Source organism: Oryctolagus cuniculus, chromosome 13, assembly GCF_964237555.1.
Source record: "Oryctolagus cuniculus chromosome 13, mOryCun1.1, whole genome shotgun sequence".
Classification (NCBI taxonomy): Eukaryota; Metazoa; Chordata; class Mammalia; order Lagomorpha; family Leporidae; genus Oryctolagus; species Oryctolagus cuniculus.
The window spans coordinates 56,041,366-56,068,284 of record NC_091444.1 but is presented as its reverse complement, the minus strand read 5'-3'; the positions used below and the strand labels follow the sequence as shown (position 1 = coordinate 56,068,284).

Here is a 26,919-nt window from a genome sequence, read left to right as displayed (position 1 = left end):
ATTTCTTTCTGTAATTATGTATGCATGCATACATAAATACCTCCCCACTCAGAAGGCCTTGGTCAGCTTATGCTCCCAAATTACAGGAGAATAAAAGATCATCAAGGTTATGATTTAGGAATAAGGAAATAAGTACAAAATCTTTTTCTTGAATCAGCACCAACCAAAAAAAAAATTAAAACCTTCTAAAACTGTGTTAGAAGTATCATTACATTCTTCGGACTGTATCTATGAAGTACATTGACTCTGTCCTCTTTGTATAACTATCACATTAAAATTAGAATTGACAAGAAAAAAATAAAGATGCATTTTACAGGAAACATAATAATAAAAACTACTAGTGATAAAGGGGAACTTGTGGATAGTATATATTTAAATATACATGGCTCTTTCAGAATACTTAAGTGATAAACACATATGCACAAAAATCAAGTTTGCTGCAATACAAAGCAATTACCATAAAAGAAAAATTAACTCTGTTTTCTTTTTTTATACATCATCATATTTTATTTTACACTTATTAAATTCACTTTGCACCTAGCACATCTTGAAGTTTTATACACGGATCAAATTGCTCTTCTAGAGATGCTCAAATAAAACAGCAGTTTCCTTTCACATTAGCCAATGTTTGCTTAAGAAATATAAGGAGTCTGGATTTTAAATTTTCTATACTGTGTTTATTTTTACTATAAATTTACTTAAATCACTTTGGACCCAGCATGTCTTTAGGTTTCACCCACTCATCAAACTGCTCTGCTGTGAGATACCCAAGTTCAATAGCAGTTTCTTTCAAGGTTGATCCATTTTTGTGTGCTGTCTTAGCAATCTTTGCTGCCTTGTCATATCCTAAAGAAAACAGAAGAAAAGGTAGGAATTAGTAAAGACATTTTTTCTAAAGCAAAAGATAATTAATTATTTTTGTTTACTTTATAATGATGCTATGAACCTCTTAAGTTATCTAAATAACTATTGCTTCTTATATAAAATAAAATCCTTACTTTTCTTAAAAACATTCCTCACTTTCTGTACCACATTCACTTCTAAGTTGAAACTGCCCACTAACTCAGATATTTTTACAGGAGAAAATAAATATAGCACTAAGATACAAAAATATATACTTGGACATATTTGTCAAACAATATACTTAACTAGAAATAATGACATGTTGCTACAGAGCTATTGGTGGGCTAAAAGCTCCAGTCCTGCACAAAATAAAGTAGTGCATGATTGGCAACTGAGGTGAATGGCTCCAAAAGCTGAGAAGAGGAAGGGGCTTGAGGAGAGGAGAGGAGAGGAGAGGAGAGGAGAGGAGAGGAGAGGAGAGGAGAGGAGAGGAGAGGAGGAGCAAGGCACCTTCAGGGTGGCTTCCAACCTCTCTCCTCTCTTTCACTCTCCACTGCAACGGCTTCCATTCCCAGCCTCTTCCACACATTCCAAGGGTACAGATGGGGAAGTCTTAGTAGAAAACATAAATGGCATGTAGTGATCAGATTAGCACTGAGAATTCCCAAGTTAAACTGTTGTGGTCAATATTCTATACTTTTATGTTAATAAGGACTTGAACATCTAAACAATAATGCTTACCACTTTCAATTGTCAATTTCCAAAAGTCACTATTAACAATCAGCCCATCACATAGTGAGGACATAAAGAACCCATGGTGTGGAGGGTTGTAAGATGCATGTTCAGTCAGCATAGTAAGAGGATGTTTACTCATCTTATCCATGCATGGCCTCTGATAAGGCTTTTTCCTCATAGGAAATTAGCCCCATGAAAGGGTTATCGATCATTTAGCTTTTAACAGAAGCTTTCATAAGACATCCTGAAGTAAAATTCTGATACAACATTTCTCACAAGCCTTTGGGTTCCCCATTATATATCTGCAGCTGAATGTTGATAAACAACACATTTAACTGAAATAAAGTATCATTACTGGGGCTGGTGTTGTGGTGTAGCAGGTAGAGCTGCTGCCTGCAATGCCAACATCCCATATGGGAGCAGGTTCGAGTCCCGGCTGCTCCACTTCTGATCCAGTTCCCTGCTAATGCACCTGGAGAAGCAGTGGAAGATGGTTCAAGTGCTTGGGTCCCTGGGGTCCCTGCATGTATGTGAGAGACCTGGAGGCAGCTCCTGGATCTGGGCTCTTATGGCCTTTTGGGGAATGAAACAACAGTTGGAAAACCTCTTTCTGTGTCTTTTCCTTTCTCTTTCTAATAAATAAATTTAAAAAATAAAAAGGACTTACTTAAAAAAAAAAAAAGTAGGTGTTTGACCTAGTGGTTAGCATGCTGCTTGAGATGTCCACATCTCATATTACAGTGCCTGGGTTTAAGTCCTGGCTCTGCTTCTCAATTCCGATTTCCTGTTAACGAGCACCCTAGGAGGCAGAAGGTGATGGTTCATGTGCTTGGGTCCCCGCCACCCACACGGTAGACCTGGATTATTTCTGTCTCTCAGCTTGGACCCGGCTCAGCCCCAGCTGTCGCAGGCAGTTGGGGAGTGAACCAACAGATAAGAAGGAGCTTTCTCTTTGTTTCTTTGTCTCTCAAATAAATAAAACCTACACACACACACACACACACACACAGAGACACATACAGATATGTATATGCATATATACATAATTACCAATCTCAATACTACACCAAAGAACACATAACATACTGGGCTCAGAACTACTAAAGCAGTGAAATGAGCTCTAACTTTCAAAAACTCAAATTAAAACTTGATATGAACCCAAGAATATAAAATTTGTCTTGAAAGCCCAGGATTATGACAGCAAGAACATTTTAAAGCAGTAACCATATCATGCCAAATGACTACATCATAACTTGTTCTAAAATAGAGAACCAAAGAATAAATTAATCTCAGTTCAGCAAAAAGTAGGAGGAATTTTCACATATTACAACATAATGCAATGTCTCAAAACCTACAAAAGTCAAAACAGCATATTTAATGGGAATCACTATAGTCAGACTATAATTCAAGTCAATATGTTTGATTCTATATAATTAAATATTTCCAATTCTGGGAAGATTTGCAATATATAAGCATGGTTTGAGACCAAATGTTTGCATTTTCCTCCTTTTCTCTATAAACAGTGAATATATAACTTTTCATTTTAATTGGTAAATTTCCATTTCTGAGGTGAATGAAACAACAAAATCAAAGCCCTATAGGGCATCTAGAAGGTAGAAAATGAATTCATTCCATGTTGCTAATGAGCCGGTGCCACCTAGTGACACTGCCAACCGAGGGTCCTATAAATAACCTTAACACTCCCCAAGTGTCTCCAGAGAAGATTTAGCATCTGAATTCCATTAAGATTAAAGTCAGTTTGACCCAGAACTTCTGAATACTTCATTTCAATAAAATGAAGCATAATGGATTACGCTTTTGAAAGAACTATGATATCATAAAAGTTACCTTTATAATAAAATAGTATCTCTCAACATACAATTTCAAAGATGTGGAGAGAGTTTATGGGAACAACTTCCAAGAGGAATTTGCTATAGCACATTAATTCAATATTATCTTTAAGTTTTTCTAGATTTTTAATTTTTAGTCAAGATAATATTATTATTCCTTAAACTCTTACCTATATGTGGATTGAGAGCTGTCACCAACATTAGAGACTCATTCATTAGCTTATTGATCCTTTCTGTGTTAGCCTGGATCCCCAGGACACAGTTTTCTGTGAAGGAAACTGAAGCATCCCCTAGCAGTCTGGCTGAGTGCAACACATTTTTAATCTTTGAAAGAAGGAAAGAGAGAGAGAGAGAAAAAAAATGTCAAGGTCAGTATTTTTTTAATGAATAACATGTATTATTTGCTGGTTCACAGTGAATACATAATTCAATAAACATCCAACATTGTTTTAAATTGTAAGGCACTATGTCCAGTAAAACAAATGTGAAGGAAATTATAACATTTGAAGGTAAAGAAATCTAAAAAAGCCAAAGTCACAGATACAAACAATAAAATACAAGATAGTCGATTCACTAGTCCTTGCCCTTAATTTGCAGGACAGTATTGTTTAGGTTATATCAACCTGAAATTAAAGCATAATTGTTAGGATTCAGGCCTATAAGCATATAATTAAAATATATACCATATTAGTGCTACCATGAAGGTCTCACTTATGTTTGGCTATTTTTCAAGTAGAAAAGTACGTGTACTGTGAGTCTTTTAAGTATTTTAATTTCCTCGCCAATAGTGAAACTTGGATATTGCAGTTGTTAGAGCATTTCCATCACAAACACACAGGGTTCTGCTCCACTGATTTTCAGCAGGGTTCTACACATTGTTTCTGCCCCTCTTCCCTCAACTTCATGGTCCATGAGAGACCAGCTTCCCCAGGCATGCTCATATTGGGTGTGTGAAGTGCTGGATACTAGCATGCGGCCTCTCAGCTGCGGACCTGAATGAAGTCTTTCTGTAAAAGTGTTGAGGCATCGTCATAGAAAATGCTCCAAAGCTGTCTCTTCCCCTCTTCTCTCCCTCTTATGATCAAGATGAAGACTACTGGATTGGGTAAGAACAATTTTAAATGGTGTAACAAAATATTATGATTTGAGCTTAGAAGTAAACCTAGAGTTTTCCTAGTGTTCCCTTATTATAGGTGTTTATGTCTAATGACTGTAGAACTTGAATTGCTCTAACATGTGAATGACTAGCCTTATGTTTTATTTCCTTTGAATTTTATTTTGTGAAGTATCTCCTATGAGTAGTTCTCTCTTTAAAATATAATATTGTGTGATTACTTCCCAACTTCAGTGAAAGTTAATAGAATATTTAACTATACCAGCATCTATCTTAAAGTACAAGTATTAAATAAGTAACTGCCCTTACTAGATTTCTTAATTTGGTGCATTGAGTGGTAGCTTTCTGCTGTTACATCATGGCAGTCACAGATGAGATCACAGCTGAACCAGAATTTGGATTACTAAAATGCGCTTCCTAGCTATTTTTTATTTAGATATAGAATACACAATGAGAACCTTATGCTTAGAATGTAGCAGTAACAACAGAAGGTCACTACACTGCAGGACTTCAAAGGTTTGAGCATGTGACACTGTCTTCTTGTTGGGAGGAGCAGGGTATAAAAGTGTAGGAGATGTAGAATATTTAATGATGATGTTTTATATGTATGCTTAATTTCCATGATATTTATTATTTTGTAAAGACATTCGTGATTGTTTAGTTGTTTTTATTATATTTATGTATAAGTTTGCCTTTTCTAACTAAATAAGCCAAAAATTCAAAAAAATACAAAATAGTCCATTTATTATTTAAAATAGAGACAAGAAGTGTTAGAGACCATAGAGAGAAATTATTTCTAGCTGTAGAAACTGGTGAAGTCTGACTTGGTGGCAAGGACTTAGACAGCCAAATTGAAAAAGAACCTTGCATGCAGGAAGAAGAGCAGAGATGCAGGGGTTATATGGGTCAGTACATGACTCAGAGGCAATCAGTAAAGTCAGGGCTTCCCAGTTCTTACGGATCACCAGGTTCTTAACGCTTAACAAAATAAACATTCTATAGTCTTGCCAAGGCAACATTTTACAAAGTGCTTAAAGGAGGTATAAAATCAATTGGTTTGTTTTAGTATTTGTTTCATTTTGGTAACATCTGCAATAAACATTAATATATACCTGCATCCTGGGGCAAGCACTCTGGCATAGCGGGTCAAGCCGCCACCTGCAGTGCCAGCAGGCCTTCTCTTTCTCCTCTTTCTCTACCTCTATGTAACTCTCTCAAATAAATAAATAGATCTTCTAAAAAAAAAAAAAAAAAAAAAAAAAAGATACACCCACATCCTACATCTTCTGATCTAAAACCACAGGGTCTGAAAACAACAGAATCTAACTGAAGATACAGAACTGTAAGGTTTGAGACTAGTGACTATATTATAAGGCAAATGTTAATTATCTTGGCTTATTTTCTATTAAAGATGAAAAAGAAATTTAAAAAAAGATTTAAAAGGCATGCATTCTACACAAGGTGTGCCAGGCAGCTTGTATTGCTTAGAAAATCCAGAAGGAAAAGTTCAGAGGTCTGAATTCTGCTTTGGCCTGTCCTTTTATTTATACTAGAACAAACCTTCCCTGAGGGAAATAAAGATAAAAATCCGTCATGCTGGGGCTGGTGCCATGGCTCACTTGGTTAATCCTCTGCCTGCGGTGCCGGCATCCTATATGGGCGCCAGGTTCTAGTCCCGGTTGCTCCTCTTCCAGTCTAGCTCTCTGCTGTGGCCCGGGAGTGCAGTGGAGGATGGCCCAAGTGCTTGGGCCCCTGCATCTGCATGGGATACCAGGAGGAAACACCTGGCTCCTGGCTTCGGATCAGCGCAGCACTAGCCATAGCGGCCATTTTGGGGGTGAACCAACGGAGGGAAGACCTTTCTGTCTCTCTCTCTCTCTCACTGTCTAACTCTGTCAAAAAAAAAAAAAAAATCTGTCATGCTTACTGTTCTAGCACTAGTGCCCAGCATAATGCCTGATATGGAGCAGTAAGCAGTAAGTATCTATTGAATGCACTGAATGAGTATACTTAGTATTTTTCACTTGCACATTCTTATCAAGTTAAAGTTAGACTTTATACCAGACACCAATAGGAAGTACACCTCTAATATATTTTTAGCGGTAACACTTTACACAAATGAAGGATTCTAAACAACGATGACGGCTGCATTATCTGAGAAGACTCTGGATCAAAGATGATGTCAGTTTGTTCTGTGTTTGTAAAGATGAAAGAGAAAGAAGAGTTTTAGTGGACAACAATGTTTTCAAGATGTGTGGAAGTAAAACCAGCGAAAGAAAAGTCTGAGAGAGGACAGGAAGAGAATTTGGGAGAAGTGTTATAGAAACCAAAGATGAAGAATGTTTCAAGGAGACAGACCACATCAGATATTAAAGAAGAACTACGGGACATCTACTGAATTGAAGTGGTCAAATAGGGAATGAGAGACAATTCAATATGGTATAAATGAAAGTGAATGGGGCTACTTTCTCAAGAAGACTGAATTTGAAGAAAGAAAAAAGCAACAGCATGAGAAGGAGACAGTGTTGATGGGGAGGCTTATTTTTTCCTTAAACTGAGGAGATTTGAACTTATTTCTAGTCATCAGTATCCCCAGTGTAAGGGACAAATCTACTTACAGAATTTTTCTTTTTATTAAAAAAAAGCCATCAAATCATTTGCACTAAAAGTCATCTATTTCCTAATATCTAGGGTTATTTTTCTAACATTAATAAGTGCTTGATTTCCAATTGCTAATTATGTCATCCAGCTACCTGATATGGAATCTCCAGAAACATTTATGGAAGATAAAAACCAAGACAGATAGCCTTCAATCAAAAACATTAAAAAAACAAATTAAAGCTTACCATCATTGGCTTGAAAACATTCAGCTCAAAATGTCCATTGCTGCCTCCAACTGTAACAGCAACATGATTCCCCATGACCTGGGCTGCAACCATGGTCATTGCTTCACACTGAGTAGGGTTCACCTTGCCTTCAAGAAAATCACCAGTGACAGAATCCAATTATATATGCCCACAGTTTCAGGTTATCAGTTAAGATTAGGTTTTATACAAATAATTAGGAAAAGAAGGAAATCTAATTTTATTCAATAAAGACAATAAAGCAAGGCCCAACCATCAGTGCTGTTTAGTAAAACAAACCAACCAAAGGGGGAAGGATAGCTGCAAAGTATGACTCATTCAATGTCTAATGAGTAGCCACAACTCCACATTAAACGCAATCCTCCACTTACATGACTTTCATTTATTCTATAAATATTTATGGCATCGGGTACTGAATGTACCATGGTAAACCAGAAAAGCAGCAGGCTCTGCCCTTGCAGAACTTGGAGGCTAGACAGGGAGACCTGGCAATTTCAATGGGTAGGGGGAAATACTGCGAAGTGCAAGCCACTATGGGAGCATTTATTAAAGAGACCTTTCACTAGCCCTTGGAAGCCTCTCCTTATGCTGTAATTTTCCTAGCCATTACAGGAGTCTCTGGAACTCTACCACTGTGGCAACCCCTAATAAGTTAAGTTTGAACCAATATTCCAGATTCCTCTGACTAGCACACGACATTGGGAAGATTCCTTTATCTGTGACTCTCAATTTACTAAACACATCATTTTTCAACATGAAGTACTTTAAAACTAGATCTTTTCTCATTCTATACAGGTACAAATTTAAAAGAATATACAGTCAGGCTCTTCTTTCTCAATGTAAGTTATATTCACAGGCTTAGTCCAGTGTACTTTGGCCAACAGAGGCCTTTGAATCTTTCTTGCCACCTAACATATTGCTATCTTTGTTATCAGCTAATATAATAGGCACATATTCTCTCCTTTCACCAGTCAAGTGGAAGAGTCAGAGCCCTCCAGCTTGCTACCCAAACATTCCTCCAGACTGAAGTCACTCATTAGTCACTCCTTAAACATCTCTATTCACGCAGCTACATTCATCTGTCAGCACTGCCCACACTTCCCCACTGAAATCAATGAGTATCCTATGAATGTACCAAATGACTTATGAAATCCAACTAGACACCCCTGTCTGTGTCACTTCCCTTATCCAACAGGTTCCTAACTCACTGCTAGAAGTCAAACAAGAGGAGTACGATACAACTCGTTTTTGTTCAACCCATGCTGACCACTTTAATAGCCTGTTCCAGAATTCTCTAGGTTTTGGAATGTGAAAGGGTTCTACTACACATTTTCCCACGTGGGAATCAAAAAATACGCTGCCAACTCAGATTCTTTTTTTCTCCTCTTATTAGGCGATGTTCCCTGAAGTCCTAGTAAAAGATGGCTCACACAGACCTTTTGAAACATGTGTGCCTCACATGTCCACATCCAGCTTTGATATATCATTAAACCAAAAGTGACACATTCTGTAGCTAAGAATGCCTGGGACCTAGTAAAGTTCCAGCTCCAGCATTTACTAGCTGTGTGATTACCTGGCATGATACTGCTTCCCGGTTCATTTTCAGGCAAGATCAATTCTCCCAGGCCTGACCGAGGGCCAGAACCCAGAAAACGAACATCATTTGCTATCTTCATCAGACTGCAAGCAGTCGTGTTCATGGCTCCACTGAGCTCAACCAGAGCATCATGAGCAGCCAGAGCTTCAAATTTATTTGGAGCAGTGACAAAAGGCAAGCCTGAACAAAAGAAAAAAATAGCCTATGTGGATGAAAGGGTAAAATTAAACATTTTTCTACAATCAGCAAGTCAAACAGAAAGTCCCAGTATACAAAAAACAAGAACAGAACAGCAATTTTATTAAAAAATACAACAAAAAAACAAAAAGCTGCTTACTTCAAGACTCAAGCTCTATCTACAATTTTTTTAAGCAGTCCTGAAAGAGCAGAAAGAATCTGGCACTCACACATTTTAAAAGGATGAAATTCCCAGTAAATATATTGAAAGAAAAATCATGATCTTATTGCAAACACATGTGTCTGATGCCTAACTACTACTGAGAAAAGATGAGAAGTAGGCAGCACTCATTCTTCTTTATTCCGTCCTTCCTTCCTGGCACATTTTTTAAAAAAATTTTTTGCCCACTTTACCTCGTTTCATTCTCACCTTTAGTCAGGAGTCAACAAAATTCCCTGAGAATAAGGAGCTAAAATGAGTTCAATGTTCAATCTCTCCCATGTTCAAAATTTAAAAACTTAAATATTTTAAACCCTAAGAATACAGCTTTTTTCTGTTAAATATTGATTAAAACACAAATGAACTGGGAAGTTATAATGCGTAATGTATAATTATCACAACCTTCACCCTCTGGTAACATTTACTCCTTAAGAGTTTTCTAAAAATGACAACTTGGCTCTAATAAGTTATCATTATCCAGAGTATAATACTCCCTCTTCTAAAAGACAGACAAGATTCAAATAGGTCAATAAATCCAACAAATAATACGGTATAACACAGGAAAAAAAAGAAATTAGGTCTCTGTCTACAACATATTTACCATTCAAATAACTCATTAAAGTTGTTTCTGTCTACTTTGAAAGTTTTACTTCAAAACAAAGTTTTGAGGGGAAATAATTGAATACTATCAGATAGTGAACAAAACTAACACTGTTAGATTTTAATTGCATTCTGTCTGAAATCACACATGGAGAACTTTTAAAAAGTAAAAGAATTGGCCGGCGCTATGGCTCACTTGGCTAATCCTCCACCTGTGGCGCTGGCACTCCGGGTTCTAGTCCCGGATGGAGCGCTGGATTCTGTCCCTGTTGCTCCTCTTCCAGTCCAGCTCTCTGCTGTGGCCCGGGAAGGCAGTGGAGGATGGCCCAAGTGCTTGGGCCCTGCACCTGCATGGGAGACCAGGAGGAAGCACCTGGCTCTTGCCTTCAGATTGGTGCAGTGCGCCGGCTGTAGCAGCCATTTGGGGGATGAAGCAATGGAAAAGGAAGACCTTTCTCTCTGTCTGTCTCTCTCTCACTGTCTAAATCTGCCTGTCCAAAAAAAAAAAAAAAAAAAAAAAAAAAAAAAAACATTAACAACTTCTTAAATAAACAAAAAACATATGATTGATGGCAGAATACTATTTCTGGATTTAAATTTAAACATCAAGAAAATATATAGACTAGTATAATGAAAATGACTAGTAATTCATGTTATCACTAACCTGTGAGGGCAGCCACCTTCGCAGCAACCTTTTCTGCAAAGCCAATTCTAGTATTTAAGCCAGTACCAACAGCAGTGCCTCCAGCTGCGAGCTCATAGATTCTTGGCATGGCAGCTTTTATTCTCGCCATTGCATATTTCACTTGTTGAACATAACCACTGAATTCCTGAAAAGAGAATAAAATTTAAGATAAGAAAAAATTTCTTCATGGCTTACTAACTGCACCAAAAAGAAGTTTTACAAATGTATTTCAGAATACTAAATTATAAGCTACTCAAGTGGTATTTGTACTATTTCAGTTCATATGATGAACAAAATATAGAGAAGGATAAAGATTTATAAGCCTTTAATGTAACACAATGCCTCTGATAACATGCTGCCTGTTTCAATCCCATCCTTTAATAGAAAGCAAAGAAAAACAGCACAAGAAACAAACTTTAGAAAAGAATGCCTTCACTACATTAAATTATTGATTTCCTGGCATTCTACTATATAATCCAAAGTGCTTTGTTACTTTCTGGTGTGCTCAAACTACTTTGAAGAAGAAAAACTACTGAACCCTCTCCCAAGAAAAATTCTCCATACAATTTTGGTTTAAAAACCTGACAGGAGGGACTGGTGCTGTGGTGCAGTGGGTTAAGCTGCAGCCTGCAGTGCTGGCATCCCATATGGGTGCCAGTTTAAGTCCTGGTTGCTCCACTTCCAATTCAGCTCCCTGCCAATGAGCTGGGAACATAGTGGCCCAAGTCCTTGGCCCCTGCACTCACGTGGGAGACCCAGAGAAGCTCCTGGCACAGTCCTGGCCATTGTAGCCATTTGGGGAGTGAACCAGGGAATGGAAGATCTTTTTCTGTCTCTCCTTCTCTCTCTTTGTAACTCTTTCAAATAAATAAATAAATCTTAAAAAAACAAACAAACAAAAAAAAACAAAACAAAAAAAAACAACCTGACAGGAAACACGAGGACATTCTACAGAAACTTCAGACGGTAAGTGACTCACTGAACAACACACAAGGTGATAGAGGAGTAAGATTATAGCTACTACAACTTTCATTTTAATTTTAGTACCAATGTCACATAGGCTCCCCAGCAATGGCACGCTTTAAATAAAGCAACTATAGAATTTATCATGTCTTGAACATACCAAGGGTCTTATTCATAATTATGCAGAAACAAAAGGCAAAAACTATGATTAACTAGGCAAGCCAAGATATATGATTACACTAAATCTTTTTTTTTCCTGTTTGAAAACACACTTTTGATTAGCATTACGGATTTCATAATGTCCTAAAGAAAACATTTCAAAAGCAGACCTGATTCATCCAACATAACATCACACACACACACACACACACACACACACACACACCTCACCTGGATTAACTAATGGAATATATTTTAATTGGAGAAAAATGCACAAACTCAAAAGATAACTTCAATCTTCAATAAAATTATAAACGCTTCTGATAAAATCAAATAGGAAAATGTGGTTTTCTGCCATATTAGGCAAAATGATGATTTTACATATAAGGCTGAGTCGGGCCCCAAATGAACTTTAGCAAAATGGTTTTCAACATGTGCCACACCAAGGTCCCATAGCTTGCACACCGCAAAGTTAAAAATTAAACCCACGCAGTCTGATTATGAGCCTGGCTGATAGCCAGTATACTCCGTTCTTATACTTAATGCATGTTAATAAAAACTACTGTTTTTTTTTTGTTTTTTTTTTTTTGTTTTTTTTTTACAGGCAGAGTGAGAGAGAGAGACAGAGAGAAAGGTCTTCCTTTTGCCTCCAATGGCCGCCGCGGCCGGCGCACTGCGCTGATCCGATGGCAGGAACCAGGTAACCAGGTACTTATCCTGGTCTCCCATGGGGTGCAGGGCCCAAGGACTTGGGCTATCCTCCACTACACTCCCTGGCCACAGCAGAGAGCTGGCCTGGAGGAGGGGCAACCGGGACAGAATCCGGCGCCCCGACCGGGACTAGAACCCGGGTGCCGGTGCCGCAAGGCGGAGGATTAGCCTAGTGAGCTGCAGCGTCGGCCAAAAACTACTGTTAATACAGAACAATCTCTGTCACTGAACTTAAGTGATATAAACTTGGCCTTTTAAAAAAGCGCAATTTTTTAGAATATTTATTTATTTATTATTTGAAAGGCAAAGTGACACAGAGAAGGAAAGACCGAGAGAGAGAAAGAGGTCTTCCATCTGCTGGTTCACTGCTCAAATGGCTGCAATAGCCAGGTCTGGGCCAGGCTAAAGCCAGAAGCCAGGGACTCCATCCTCATCTCCCCCTGGGCAGCAGGTGGCAAAGTACTTGGGCCAGCATCTGCTGCCACCCCAGGTGCTTAACAGGAAACTGGATGGGAAGCGGGGCAGCTAGGATTCAAACCAACATTCCAATATGGGATGCTGGCATCTCAAATAGTGACTTAACACACTGCACCACCACACCAGTCCCAAACCAGTGCAATTTTGAGGGTGATACACTGGCTATTCATACCAATACCTAAATTAAATAAAATAAAAATTCCACACCTGACCAAGAGTAAGTGGAACAGCATCCTGAGTATGAGTTCGTCCAATTTTGATGATCTGAGCGAACTCTTTGGATTTTGCTTCCAGAGCATCATGTAACTTCTGGAGTCCTGGTAAGAGTACTTCATGAACTTCTATTGCAGCAGCAATGTGCATTGCTGTGGGGAAAGTATCATTTGAACTCTGTGGAAAATGTTTCAAAAGAAATATAAAATGTTAAATCAGATACAGTAGGAAACAAATTTGAATGTCTCAATTAAAAAATTCACTGAATGACTATTCAAACCTCAGCATATGGAATACTCAAATTCATGTGTGACAAGTCATAGGTCACTTAAGATCAAACAAGAATCAATCTGATTTCCAATACAAAACATACTGATTTATTATACTGTATGCTTGTACATTATATATAATATATATCTCTACCTAATAAATGCAAAACATGAAAGTATAGTTATTAACGGCATCTAAAGATGGCAGTAACATATAATTATGTATTGTACATGGTATTTTATAAACACTTCTTTATGAAATTTTTTAAGTTTTAAGAAAAACAAACAACAAAAATACACAAATATATTAAAGGCAAATGTCATAAATGTGATTTTTATAAAGTTTGAGACGTACAGCCGAGATTCTTAGGATAAATAAGAAACGTAAGAAGTTTACTCTGCTAAATCTAAGAAAAATCTCAGGTATGCTTTTCAATTTATGGCAAAAAAAGAGAACATATACTGACCTGGCTTTTATTAACATGATCATTGGGATGCACAGGTTTCTTACTGCCAAGTTCACCTCCCAACATCTCAATTGCTCTGTTGCTAATGACTTCATTTACATTCATATTTGTCTGGGTTCCTGATCCAGTCTGCCATATCACGAGAGGAAAATGATCATTTAATTTACCTTCAGCTACCTACAAGAAAAAAAAGTTTAAAATTAGTATTTTTAGAATAAAATATTCAGCATTCATTTTGCTCTTTTTGTCTACCATACTTAAGTAAACTTTAGTACAGAACTATTTTTAAAATGCTCATTGTTTTCATATACTAAATGATATCTCCTGGTACCAGAGAGTTTAAAAGCAGTTGACCCATGGTTCTAAGTCCTGTAGCTTCATATGTTCTAACCACTGACACTTTAGAAAGTGTAGTATTATCCTTTATAGATGGTGTGATAATTCACTGGTTTCAAATGAAAAGTGAATCCAAGTCATCTTTCTTCTTTTTCCTCCAGCTGCCTCCTCTAATAGAGGGCCAACTGTCAGGCCTGGCCAATATGTTGTCTTTAGATACATGCATTGTTGTTGCTCAGCAAGGATATCCAACAGATGTTACCACCAGAGTCAGCATGAAAATGAACCAGCAACTTGAAAATGTGAGCTAATAGCTACTTCATTGCACAGATGTCCAATGAGTGGCAACTGCCAAATGTAGAAACAAGCACTATCCAGATTTGCCCCTATTTTTGTCATGTTTTTAATACTGTCAGCTTATGTGTTAGTTTTTGGATTTCTAGCTCTTTGAAAGATAGGATGCTTAACTTCATCTCCTGGAATGATTTCAGCTTACAAAAACAGAATGTACTTGAGAAGTCTATTACCCTGAGCAGGTGAACAACTAGTTCACCTTAAAATAAAACTTACCTAGTTCTATAAAAAGAAGAGGTGACCAGGGTAGGAAATTTTTAGAACTGAGAAATGCATAGAAGTCTTTAAAGATCTACCCCTCTGAAATAATGACTGTTGGTATCTTGCCATCTCCTTGCAGTCTCCATCCTGTATGTGTGTGTGTGTGTGTGTGTCTATGTGTGTGTGCATATAGTCAGACTCTGTATCTTTGGGTCTTATAATGTGAACTCAACAAACCATGAATCAAAAATGTTTGGGAAACAAAAATATGTCTGTACTGAATAGGTACAGAAGTTTTTCCTTATCACTATTCCCAAAACAATAGAATATAACAATTATTTACAAAACATTTCCATTGCATGAGGTGTAAGTAATATAGAAATGATTTAAAGTATATGAGAAGGTTTTGAAATTCATTAACTCAAGAATTCATACAACCCCTTCCACCCTGCCAAGGTTATCAGCATTTGGCTGATGGTGTAGGTCTGAAGCTATTAAGTATACACACTTATCACCCCCTACCTCATCTGCTGCCTTCATTATTGCATTGGCGATCTTTGGATCAAGACCATAATCCTGGTTTACTTCAGCAGCTGCTCGCTTCAAGATGCCAAAAGCTTTAATAACTGGAATCTAAAATTAATCAGAAAAATATTTCAAATTTGCAATTTGAGTTAAGCATGAAAGTTTACTGTTTTATGCAAAAGAAAAAAGTTTACATAAATCTGTGACTTAAGCCAACACTATGACCCTAAAATGTTTAGGATACAAAGAAAGAATGAAAATAATTATATAATGAACCAAGAATCACAAATACCATATATCTGTTTAGGGAACAAAACAAACACACTGACTCCTTAAGTATGTGCATACACACACACACACACACACACACACCCCTATGTATGTCTTATTCATACATACACATACTCACATAGACAGAATGAATTATCATTGTATTTTTATAAATATATACTTAGCATGAAGTATGTCTATTTCATACATTACATATAAAAATAAATGGTTTTCAATCATTTCAACAACAGCCATGATTTTCTCTCACTGGATCCCATGTTTTATTACAGTTTTTTATTTTTGTTTGTCTTCTTTGAAAAAAGGAGGGAGTGACATTTGCTTTGGCATAGCAGTTAAGATATCGCTTGGGACACCCACATCCCCTAGCCAGATGCCTGGTTCAAGTCCTAGCTCTGCTTCTAGTCCAGCCTTGGGAAGGCAGCAGGTGATGGCTCAAGTACTTTGGTCCCTGTCTCCCATATAGGAGACTCAGAGTGAGTTCCAGATCTCTGGAACTGGCCTAGCCCAGTCCTGGTGTGGTGAGCATTTTGGGGAATGAAACAGTGCATGGAAGATCTCAGTCTCTATTTCTCTGTCTCTCTGCCTTAAAAAAAAGAAAGAGAAAAAAAGGAAGAGGAAGAAAATAATTTTTTTAAAAAATATTTAATTAGTTAATTAATTAATTAGAAAGGCAGGGGACCAGCATTGTGGTGTCACAGGTAAAACCACAGCCTGTGACACCAGCATCCCATATAGGCACTGGTTGGAATCCCAGCTGCTCCACTTCTAATCCAGCTCTCTGCTAACGTACCTGGAAAAGCAGTGGAAAATGGCCCAAGTGCTTAGCCCCTATACCCACGTGGGAGACCTGAGGGAAACTCCTGACTCATGGCTTAAGCCTGGCCCAGCTTTGGCCAATGCGGCCATTTAGGGAGTGAACCAGTAGAGGAAGGTATCTCTCTCTGTCTCTTCCTTTCTGGGTGTAACTCTTCAAATAAATAAATAAATCTTAAAAAAAAAAAAAAAGGAAGAAGAAGAAAGAAAAGAAAATAAACCAATCAGCTGTTGCATATCTACTGGAAAAAGAAAGGAAGAGAAGATCTAAATCAATGGCTTAACACTGATTCCCATACCCAGGCACCGAGTAGGCACTAAGCAAATGCTCATGGAACTGAAATGTAACACAGGACACAACTGTGATAAGAAGAAAGGTAGAGCTGCACAGAGAGAGAGAGAGAGAAGAAGAGAGGGAAAGAGAGAGAGAGAGATTTTCTATCTGCAGGTTTACTCTCCAAATGGCCAAAATGGCCAGGACTGGGCAAGGCTGAAGCCAAGACCAGTAGCTTCATCTGACTCTCCCATGCGGGTGGCAGAGGTCCAAATACTTGGGCCATCTTCCGCTGGTTTCCCAGGTGCATTAACAGGGAGCTGGATTGGATGCTGGTGCTGCAGGTGGCAGCTTAACCCACCATGCCATGCCAGTGCCATATAAAAATTTTTTTTGTCAATTAGTCTGAAATAACCAGTTTCTGAATGTGTGTCATTTTACCCCAAAGCCAAAAATGTATTTTAGTTAGTGAGGTCTCGACAGTCAATAAATTGAAAGAATTTTTATAAATCCATGGTTCTGCAGACTCACAGCTGATAGTTGCAGTGCCAGCATCGCATATGGGTGCCAGTTAGTATTCTAGCTACTCCTCTTCGAATTCAGTTTTTTGCTATGGCTGGGGAAAGTGGGAGATCCAAAAAAAGCTCCTGGCTCCTGGCCAGGATCAGTTCAGCTCTGGCCGTTACGACCATTTTGGGAGTGAACCAGCAGACAGAAGACCTCTCTCTCTGTCTCTCCCTCTGTAACTCTACCTCTCAAAGAAATAAATAAATCTTAAAAACAAACAAACAAAAAAGTATCACTGGAGTTTAAGGAAGGGTCACATTATTCTTAATTTACTCACATTATTCACATTAGTAGTTTATATTGGAGGCAGATATTTAGCCTAGTGGTTAAATGTTGGTTAAGACTCTCATAACCCACATAGGAATACCTGAGTTGCATACCTAGTTCCAGCTTCTGATTCTAGCTTGCTGCTAATGCACACCCTGGGAGGCAACAGAGGATGGCTCAGGTAATTGGGTTCCTGACACCCATGTGGGAAATCTGGACTGAGTTCCTGGCTCCCAGCTTCAGCCAGGTTTTGTTGTCCATTGGACCTCAGGTACAAAGGACTGGGTTTAATCCCACCACTCATTTCAGAGTATATATAATCTGTTTCATATTTAATAAAGTTCAGGATATTGATCCAAAAGAAATCTAATGTGACAAAAAGAATAATTTAGTTGCTTGCCTCTCACAGATACATGATGCAAATAGCAGTGACATACCCTAGAACTGCACAACTAGCTGACTAAAGCAGGACAATCAAAACATGAGGCATGCTACCCCCACAACACTGGGGCCAACCTCCTTAATATCAGGACTCAAACTGAAGGACAGTGTTATAGGATTGGTCATTACCTTCTGTCACACAACCATGTAATCAGACCATGTTCCCCCTACCACCAAGCAGACTGTTGATGGCAGTGACAAGATTTTCCTCAAAGACATGCAGGTACCTGTTTTATTGAATTTATTTATTTTTTTGAATATTTATTTTATTAGTTATTTGAAAGTCAGAGTTACACAGAGAGAGGAGAGGCAGAGAGAGGTCTTCCATCTGCTGGTTCAATCCCCAGATGGCCACAATGGCCAGAGCTGAGTCGATCCAAAGCCAGGAACCAGGAGCTTCTTCCGGGTCTCCCCTGTGGGTGCTGGGGCCCAAGGACTTGGGCCATCCTCTACTGCTTTCCCAGGGCATAGCAGAGAGCTGCATCGGAAGTGGAGTAGCCGTGACTTGAACCGGTGCCCATATGGGATGCTGGCACTGCAGGCAGTGGCCATACCCGCTACGCCACAGAGCCAGCCCCTACTGAATTTATTTAGTTAGTTTTATTTGACCAGCAGTTAGAGTGGACAAGAGATAGAGAGAGAGACAGAGACATCTACCTTCCATCCACCACTTCACTCCCCAAATAGCCACAATGGCCAATGTTGTGCCTTGCCGAAACCAGGAGCCAGGAGCTTCATCTGGGTCTCCCACTTGGGTTCAGGGGTCCAAGTATGTAGGCCATTTTCCACTGCTTTCCCAGGAGCATTAGCAGGGAGCTGGATCAGAAGTGGAGCAGCCAGGACACGAACCAGTGCCCATATGGGACGCAGGCAGTGACTTAACCACTATGATACAATGCTGCCCAATCAAGTACCTGTTTTAAAATTCTATAAACTTGACAAGATACAGTCTTAAAGGCTTAGAGAAGAGTTAAAATATGGAAATTAAAATTATTTAGGGTAAACAATATATAGAACATAACTGGTAAACAATGTCTCACCGGTGCAGCCTGGCTACTTCTAGGATTACTGGCCTATTCTGCATTCCTGCATTGACTATTTCTCATACTCCAGCTGGGCTCCAGTAGGATATGTAAGGGATTTCATCAACTCTTTTCACACTTTAACATCTCTGAAATCAAGATGTATCTTATTATCAATGACATGTCACAACTTCAACTAACAGCATTTTTCTTTCTTACTGGTACTTATTGGTGCAATTTCTAATTGATAGCACCTTGGATTTAATGAAATGTAATAGACAGTTTAATCATTAAACTTTTCATGTAGCATGGAACAAATATCTATCATCTATACACACTATACATGGTGAACAGTACTCTGATGTATTCATATACTGTATCCTTTTCTAGAAACTAAAACCAGGCTAGAAGGTATAATATTAAAGAAAAACCCGAGTTTTAAATCAATTTTTTTAAAAAAAAGTATTTGAATATTGAAATACAAAATGTTTACAAACTGTAAATCCTAGCAAAAAATCTGTAAATACCCACAAGGAATGAAAGGATCATCATTTAGTTTTACCAAATAAAAATCCAAAATATTCAAAACAATGGCTCAGTAGCACGCTAAAACTTCAAAAAGTTCTCTGGCATTTTAACGAAAGACATATTATTGTTCATAAAGTCAGTTCTCTAGTAATTCTACATTTTATCTCTGTAATATTGATTCACAGGGTAAAGTAATTCATTTGAATATAACTTATTCATCCAAAATTAGCGAACATTTCCACAAAAGCACTTACTGGCATGCGTTCCGTCACACCTCCAATCTTGAAGTTCATTGTAGATCTCACAGTCTGGGCACCATAATACTTATCATTTGGGACCTTGAGTTCCCCAAAGGTATCATATTCTGTCCTGAAGGAATTTTGGCTTGCCTAAAGATAAAGATTAGATACTATTATAACATGAAAATAAATCAAGTATCAAAGGCAATAGCATCTTAACAGCTGTATGGGGAGAGAAACCTTAAAAGGATTACAAAGAAAAAAAAATCCACTTTGATTCTCATTTTACTTCCTGCCTTCAACTCTTTTTTTTTTTTTTTTTGATAGGCAGAGTGGATAGTGAGAGAGACAGAGAGAAAGGTCTTCCTTTTGCCACTGGTTCACCCTCCAATGGCCGCCATGGCTGGCGCGCTGCAGCTGGCGCACCGCGCTAATCCAAAGGCAGGAGCCAGGTGCTTCTCCTGGTCTCCCATGGGGTGCAGGACCCAAGCACTTGGGCCATCCTCCACTGCCTTTCCGGGCCACAGCAGAGAGCTGGACTGGAAGAGGAGCGACCGGGACAGAATCCGGCGCCCCGACTGGGACTAGAACCCGGTGTGCCAGCGCCGCTAGGTGGAGGATTAGCCTATTGAGCCGCGGCACCGGCCCTGCCTTCAACTCTTTCCTGGAAAATTTGCCATATGAATTTATTAATAAAATATTTAAATTAATTAAAGATTCTACAATACATACACTATGCAGATGATAAATACATAGTAAGTCTTTAAAGTACGCACAGTAATCTTCACCATTTTAGAAGGATGCCTATTATTAAGAATTGGGCAATTCAATGTACACAGGTTAAGTTTATTTTACTGGGAACTTCTAGAACAGACCAGGAATAACACAATGAAAAAATATATATATTTAACAAAGCTTAACTATGGTCTACAGACACTATTCATAGAGACAGCATAGTATAATGCTAACAATCCAGACTTTGCAATCGATAACCCACCATGGAGTAGCTGCATCACATCTGCAAGCCAGCTTTTCTCATCTATACATTAAAGTAAAGGTATAGACAAGGGGAGATAGGTTAGGCCAGTTCTTAGTTTTTTCAGGATGATTGAGAATCTGAGGAAAACGCTGGATTCTTTCTCAAAAAATGCACAGGTAGATATTTGTGTAATTGTATACTTAATTTAGGGAATTTACATTTTGATGCTAAATCACCATCCAAAGAACCTATGGACCAAAAGCCACTTTCAAAGAGAATGAATATTTCAACAAGTACACTAATTATAATAATAAAGTGCTCAATACAATATTGTACAAAAATTACTAAAAAAACACTAGAAATTCAGAATTTATGCATGATACTTTATATTTAGGACACCTAAGTGAGATACTCAGTTTGGTACGTTCACCTTGCATTAATTATGAAATAAACTGGATCAAGTAATTAAAAAGTTTAAAAATCCCTAGTCAAGTAATTTCATTTTGGTAGATAGTATACCAACATGGAAAAATTTAATTTGTAGGTATTCCTTGAGATTAGACTACAAAACTCTGTTATTAAAAGTTCTACGAAAATAAAAATATCATTGTATCTAGATAGAGAAATATAGAAGTGGAAATAGTAGCTTTTTCATTCTGTGTCTAAAGATACATAGACATGCTGAGATCTATTAAGGAGAAGCAGCTTAAGTAAAAATCATATCAGGGCCGGCACTATGGCATAGGGGGTAAAGCCCCCACCTGAAGTGCCAGCATCCCATGTGGATGCCAGTTCGAGTCCTGGCTGCTCCACTTCTGATCCAGCTCTCTGCTATGGCCTGAGAAAGCATTGGAAGATGGCCCAAGTCCTTGGGCCCCTGTACCCAAGTGGGAGACCTGGAAGAAGCTCCTGGCTCCTGGCTTTGGATAAGCCCAGCTCCAGCAGTTGTGGCCATTTGGGGAGTAAACCAGCAGATGGAAAACCTCTCTCTCTCTCTCTCTGCCTCTCTGTAACTCTGCCTTTCAAATAACTAAATAAATCTTTTTAAAAACATCATACCAGAGCCGGCGCCGTGGCTCAATAGGCTAATCCTCCACCTTGCGGCGCCGGCACACCGGGTTCTAGTCCCGGTTGGGGCGCCGGATTCTGTCCCGGTTGCCCCTCTTCCAGGCCAGCTCTCTGCTATGGCCAGGGAGTGCAGTGGAGGATGGCCCAGGTGCTTGGGCCCTGCACCCCATGGGAGACCAGGAAAAGCACCTGGCTCCTGGCTCCTGCCAGGATCAGCGCGGTGCGCCGGCTGCAGCGGCGGCCATTAGAGGGTGAACCAGCGGCAAAGGAAGACCTTTCTCTCTCTGTCTCTCTCTCTCACTGTCCACTCTGCCTGTCAAAAAAAAAAAAAAAAAAACATCATACCCGGGGAGCTGGCGTTGTGGCGCAGTGGGTTAATGCCCTGACCTGAAGCACCGGCATCCCATATGGGTGCCAGTTCGAGACCCGGCTGCTCCTCTTTCAATCCGGCTCTCTGCTGTGGCCTGGGAAAACAGTGGAGGATGGCCCAAGTCCTTGGGCCCCTGCACCCATGTGGGAGACCTGGAGGAAGCTCCTGGCTCCTGGCTTCGGATCGGCGCAGCTCCGGTCGTTGTGGCCAGTTGAGGAGTGAACCATTGGATGGCAGACCTCCCTCCCTCCCTCCCTCTCTCTCTCTGTAACTGTGACTTTCAAATTAATAAATAAATCTTTTAAAAAAAAATCATCATACCCTGGCATTTACAGTGCCACATAGCAAACTTGTCACCCATTACCTTTTTGACTTTCACAAACACCCTTGCAGATTTGATTACTACCATCCCCACTTTAAAGGAGGCACTGAGGTTCAGAAAGATGAAAAAACAAAACAAAACAAAACAAAAACTTCAATGAATCAGAGAACAAGGGAGAAGGCCTACACTCAATTCCTACCCTGTCAGATTCCAAGAGTGGCTTGGAATCACTTTTCTTTCACCATCCCCATAAACTAAGAAACCGATGCAGTAATTCCAGGACAGCTTGCATGAAACCCTTCAGCTGTACTCCTTCTTTGCAAAATAAAGGAGCTGAAGACATATGCCATAGATTTTTCTCTAATGGAATTTGGCTACACTGACACCACTGTACAGCAACGTGCCTGCTACTCTGTAAACCAAAAGCAGGTGAGATTTCACATCCCTAGTGTACAAATAAAAACATCTTGCATTGCAACCTTCGTTTTGGATATCCTAAGTAAATATGCTTGTATGTTAAACTGTATCTTGGACAGATAACATTTGCAATGACAGCAATGGTGCCAAGAATACTAGGTTCTTCTTTCTCTCCATCATTAAGAGGCATCATCAAGATGCCAGAAAGGAGGCTAGTTTTCATCAGTGGTTTGTGAAATGAGATTTGATTTCTTCAATTTACATCATGTTTTATGTTCAAAATTATTAAATTTTCATCATAAAACAGCACTAACTTTATCTTCCAAATTAAGATTGCTATGATAAAATTTAAATCAATTCAAAATACTTTGAAAGATCTACATAAATAAGTTTTAGTTACATTCTTCAGTTTAAAACTTAAACAACTTTAATTCCAAATCAAGAAATGTCTCAATGAAATCCTAGGATTTTGACAGGATCAATTATTAAGAAAGTATAGATGTTAATCTTGGCAGACATGATAATCTGAGCAAACACTTTAAAAATATACTTCATCTTTATAGAAATTAAAAAAAACTGCAAAGTTTGCAATAACAAATGTTGCTTGTGGCAGCTTAGTTAATAATAAACTATTCTAAAAAGTTCTTATCTGTTTATGTGACCCCAGGAAATATACAGGCTGCACACATATATGGGGCAGAAATGAAAGCAATGCTGTAAAACACTCTGTAAAGCTGTACCCAACAGACCTAAGGCTAGGGGCTGCCCGCACATTACAGGAAGGTAAAGTGTGTCCCCCAACTCTGGTATAATACCAGCCCAGAAATATGAACTGTTTCATGGAATATGAGAACTTTAACTGTGCTTCGATGATCTGAAATACAATGTTATTTTAAAAGATGGAAAGAGAATCAGAAGGGAATAACAGGACATGGCATTCCACTTAGGAAACACTTTACTACGAAAATTGGAGGGGCTGGCATTGTGGCCTAGCAGGTAAAGCCACCACCTGGGATACCAGCATCCCATATGGGTGCCTGTTTGTGTCCTGGTTGTTCCATCTCCAATCCATATCCCTGGTTATGGTGTGGGAAAAGCAGTGGAAGATGGTTTAAGTGTTTGGGCCCCCACCACTCTTGTGGGAGACCCAGATGAAGCTCCTGGCTCCAGGCTTTAGCCTGGCTCAGCCCTGGCCATTGTGGGCACTTGAGGAGTAAACTAGCGCATGGAAGATAGATCTCTCTCTCCCTGTCTCTGTTTAACTCTTTCAAATAAATAAATAAATATTTAAAAGAGACAAAAATTCAACATCTGATTTCATTGTGCTTTGGGTTTTCAGTCTTCTGAAAAAATCTTTCAGGTACTAAAACAAGGTGATCACCAAGTCTCAAAACAGAGAAATATATAATATATAATATAATATTGCTACACTGCAATGTAAAACAAAATATTATCTACTTTTCCAGACTTTATAGCTATCTTGAAAATCACTGAGGCATTAAAAGAGTGACTTTTTTTTTTGACAGGCAGAGTGGACAGTGAGAGAGAGACAGACAGACAGAAAGGTCTTTCCTTTTTCCGTTGGTTCACTCCCCAAGTGGCTGCTACTGCCGGCGCAGTGCGCCGTGCCAATCGGAAGCCAGAAACCAGGTGCTTCCACCTAGTCTCCAATGTGGGTGCAGGGCCCAAGCACTTGGGCCATCCTCCACTGCCTTCCCGGGTCACAGCAGAGAGCTGGACTGGAAGAAGAGCAACGGGACAGAATCCAGCGCTCCAACCGGGACTAGAACCTGGTGTGCCGGTGCTGCAGGCGGAGGATTAGCCTAGCGAGCCGCAGCGCTGGCCAAAAGAGTGACTTTTTTTTTTTTTTACCGGCAGAGTGGACAGTGAGAGAGAGACAGAGAGAAAGGTCTTCCTTTTGCCGTTGGTTTACCCCCCAAATGGCTGCTGTGGCTGGCGCACGGCGCTGATCCAGAGCCAGGAGCCAGGTGTTTCTCCTGGTTTCCCATGGGGTGTAGGGCCCAAGCACTCGGGCCATCCTCCACTGCACTCCCTGGCCACAGCAGAGAGCTGGACTGGAAGAGGAGCAACCCGGACAGAATTCGGCGCCCCGACCGGGACCAGAACCTGGTGTGCCGGTGCCGCAAGGCGGTGGATTAGCCTAGTGAGCCGTGCCGCTGGGCAAAAGAGTGACCTTTAAAAATGTAGAGCTTCCCTATTCAACAAGTATCCAAGGCATAGAGCTGGTCTCCCTATTAAATAGTCTCACTCTCAACACATTTATTCTCTGTAGAATACATTACAGTGTAACACAAGTATGTTATTGTAAATACCTGTGTGACTTGCACATTGAACCACCCGCTGGTTCACTCCCCTCCCCAATTGGCAGCAAGGGCTGGAGCTATGCTGAAGCCAGGAGTCTCTTCCCGGTCTCCCACGTGGGTGTAGGAGCCCAAGCACTTGGGCCATCCTCCACTGCCTTCCCAGGCCACAGCAGAGAGCTGGACTGGAAGTGGAGCAGCCAGGTCTCGAACAGGCACGCATTTGGGATGCCAGCACTACAGATGGGGGCTTTACCCGCCACGCCACAGCGCCGGCCCCTAAACATTTCTTTAAACGTTCTAAAATGCACTAAAATGACCATGGTGAATTTCAAGAACACACAGCATCCCAGATTTTGTACTTTCAGCTACACTGAAGCCATCAAATTATCTTAAAGCTTAAATACCTTGATGAGAGGCATACGTAAGAGCAAGCACTCCCTACATGGTACCTTCAAATGTGCCACCTTGCTGAGTGGGTGAAATGTATTTCACTTTTACTTGGGGAAACTGAAGCTCAAATACAAGCTGCCCAAAGTCTCCACTTCGACTGGCAGGGCAGGAGTTGAAATGGCAACTCCGAAACCTCACAGCATACAACAGTGAACAGTGCAACACTCTCACTGAACTTGTAAACTTCTCCTGCTACACTGCCCGTTTGCACGGAAAGCTTTTTAAAGCCAAAATAACCAAAAGTGACACTCTGCAGGGCAAAAGGGCTCACGTCCTAACTTGAACTCGGGCCTTCAAGTGCCTTAGCTGTCTCTGTGAATCAAAAGTACTGATTTAGCTAGTTAGGTTCTGTCTTCTCCAATCGCACCATGCTCACGTTTATGAATTTCGGGGTTTTAGAAAAATTGCAGGAGAGGCCATTTCACTTTAACAAATGGACTGGTAAAGTCTTTAAGACCCAACAAGCTCTACCCCAACCGGAGGGAGGGTCTGAAACCAGCCCGCCTCACCAAGGCACATGGCCAGTGTCTGGCCAGCCAGGCCCCGTTAAGGGGTGGGGACGGAAGCTGCCTCACTCCCTCCTCTTACTGTCACCACGCACCTTCCCTGACCGCAGCGCCCCACGCCAGGAGGGCTGGGGGCTTCGGCACAGGCGGAAAACGCGCTCGAGGCGGGGTATCTGCCGAATGTACTGGCCACGGCCCGGCCGCGGGGCACCCGGGGAAGGGCCAGGAGCAGACCCAGCAAGACCCACACCACCAGCTCCTCACGCGCTCCCGGGAAACAGAGAGTCCTCGCAAGCGCTGGAGGCGACGCAAAGGGCCTACAGGCCCGCTCCGCCAGCGCGGGTGCCGGGCCCAACGCCCCGGAGAATCCCTCCCGTCAGCCCGCGGGGGCCCAGGACGGTAGGCAGGCGGGCTGAAGGTCACTGCAGGGAGGCTGGGGGACAGGCGGCCTGCGCTCACCATTCGAGCGGCGTTCGGAAGCCAGACTGGGAGGACGGCAGCGCCACTCAAGCCCGGAGCCGAGGCGGAGGCTGGAGCTCGCGCAAGGTGGCCTGACCGCGCGAAGACCCGGAGTGCTCGGTACATGGTGCAAGCGAGAGCGTGGGTAGACGTTCTGAGCTACTGCAGCCACGCCTCCGAGCCGTCTGTCATGACCCGTCCCGCCCCCTGCGCCTCTGCTCT

General features: G+C 40.4%; 1 protein-coding gene across 3 annotated transcripts; it reads right to left on the bottom strand.

Moving 5' to 3' along the window:
* Window positions 1-479: 479 nt before the first annotated feature.
* Window positions 480-26,913, bottom strand: FH (fumarate hydratase). 3 transcript variants are annotated; one of them, XM_070055557.1, is made up of 12 exons: window positions 26,698-26,876; window positions 19,818-19,952; window positions 19,054-19,184; window positions 15,358-15,468; window positions 13,945-14,121; window positions 13,203-13,385; window positions 10,665-10,830; window positions 8,980-9,183; window positions 7,389-7,516; window positions 3,599-3,752; window positions 1,354-1,455; window positions 480-846 (listed from the first exon to the last, which is right to left on the bottom strand). In XM_070055557.1, the coding sequence occupies exons 4-12, from the start codon at window positions 15,373-15,375 to the stop codon at window positions 704-706; spliced, it is 1,275 nt and encodes a 424-aa protein (XP_069911658.1). In that variant the 5' UTR covers window positions 15,376-15,468; window positions 19,054-19,184; window positions 19,818-19,952; window positions 26,698-26,876; the 3' UTR covers window positions 480-703. The 3 variants fall into 3 exon arrangements, with proteins under 3 accessions (XP_069911658.1, XP_069911657.1, XP_002717380.1); XM_070055556.1 differs by lacking the exon at window positions 19,054-19,184 and having other exon boundaries at window positions 26,698-26,894; XM_002717334.5 differs by lacking the exons at window positions 1,354-1,455; window positions 19,054-19,184 and having other exon boundaries at window positions 26,698-26,913.
* Window positions 26,914-26,919: the final 6 nt, after the last annotated feature.

Coding starts and splice junctions, on each gene's coding strand:
- FH (XM_070055556.1), bottom strand. CDS start 26,823: ATGTACCGAGCACTCCGGGTCTTCGCGCGGTCAGGCCACCTTGCGCGA. Junction 1,456..3,598: donor AGCTCTCAATCCACATATAG/GTAAGAGTTTAA, acceptor TTTTCTACTAAG/ACTTCCCCATCTGTACCCTT. Junction 847..1,353: donor GGTTGGAAGCCACCCTGAAG/GTGCCTTGCTCC, acceptor TGTTTTCTTTAG/GATATGACAAGGCAGCAAAG.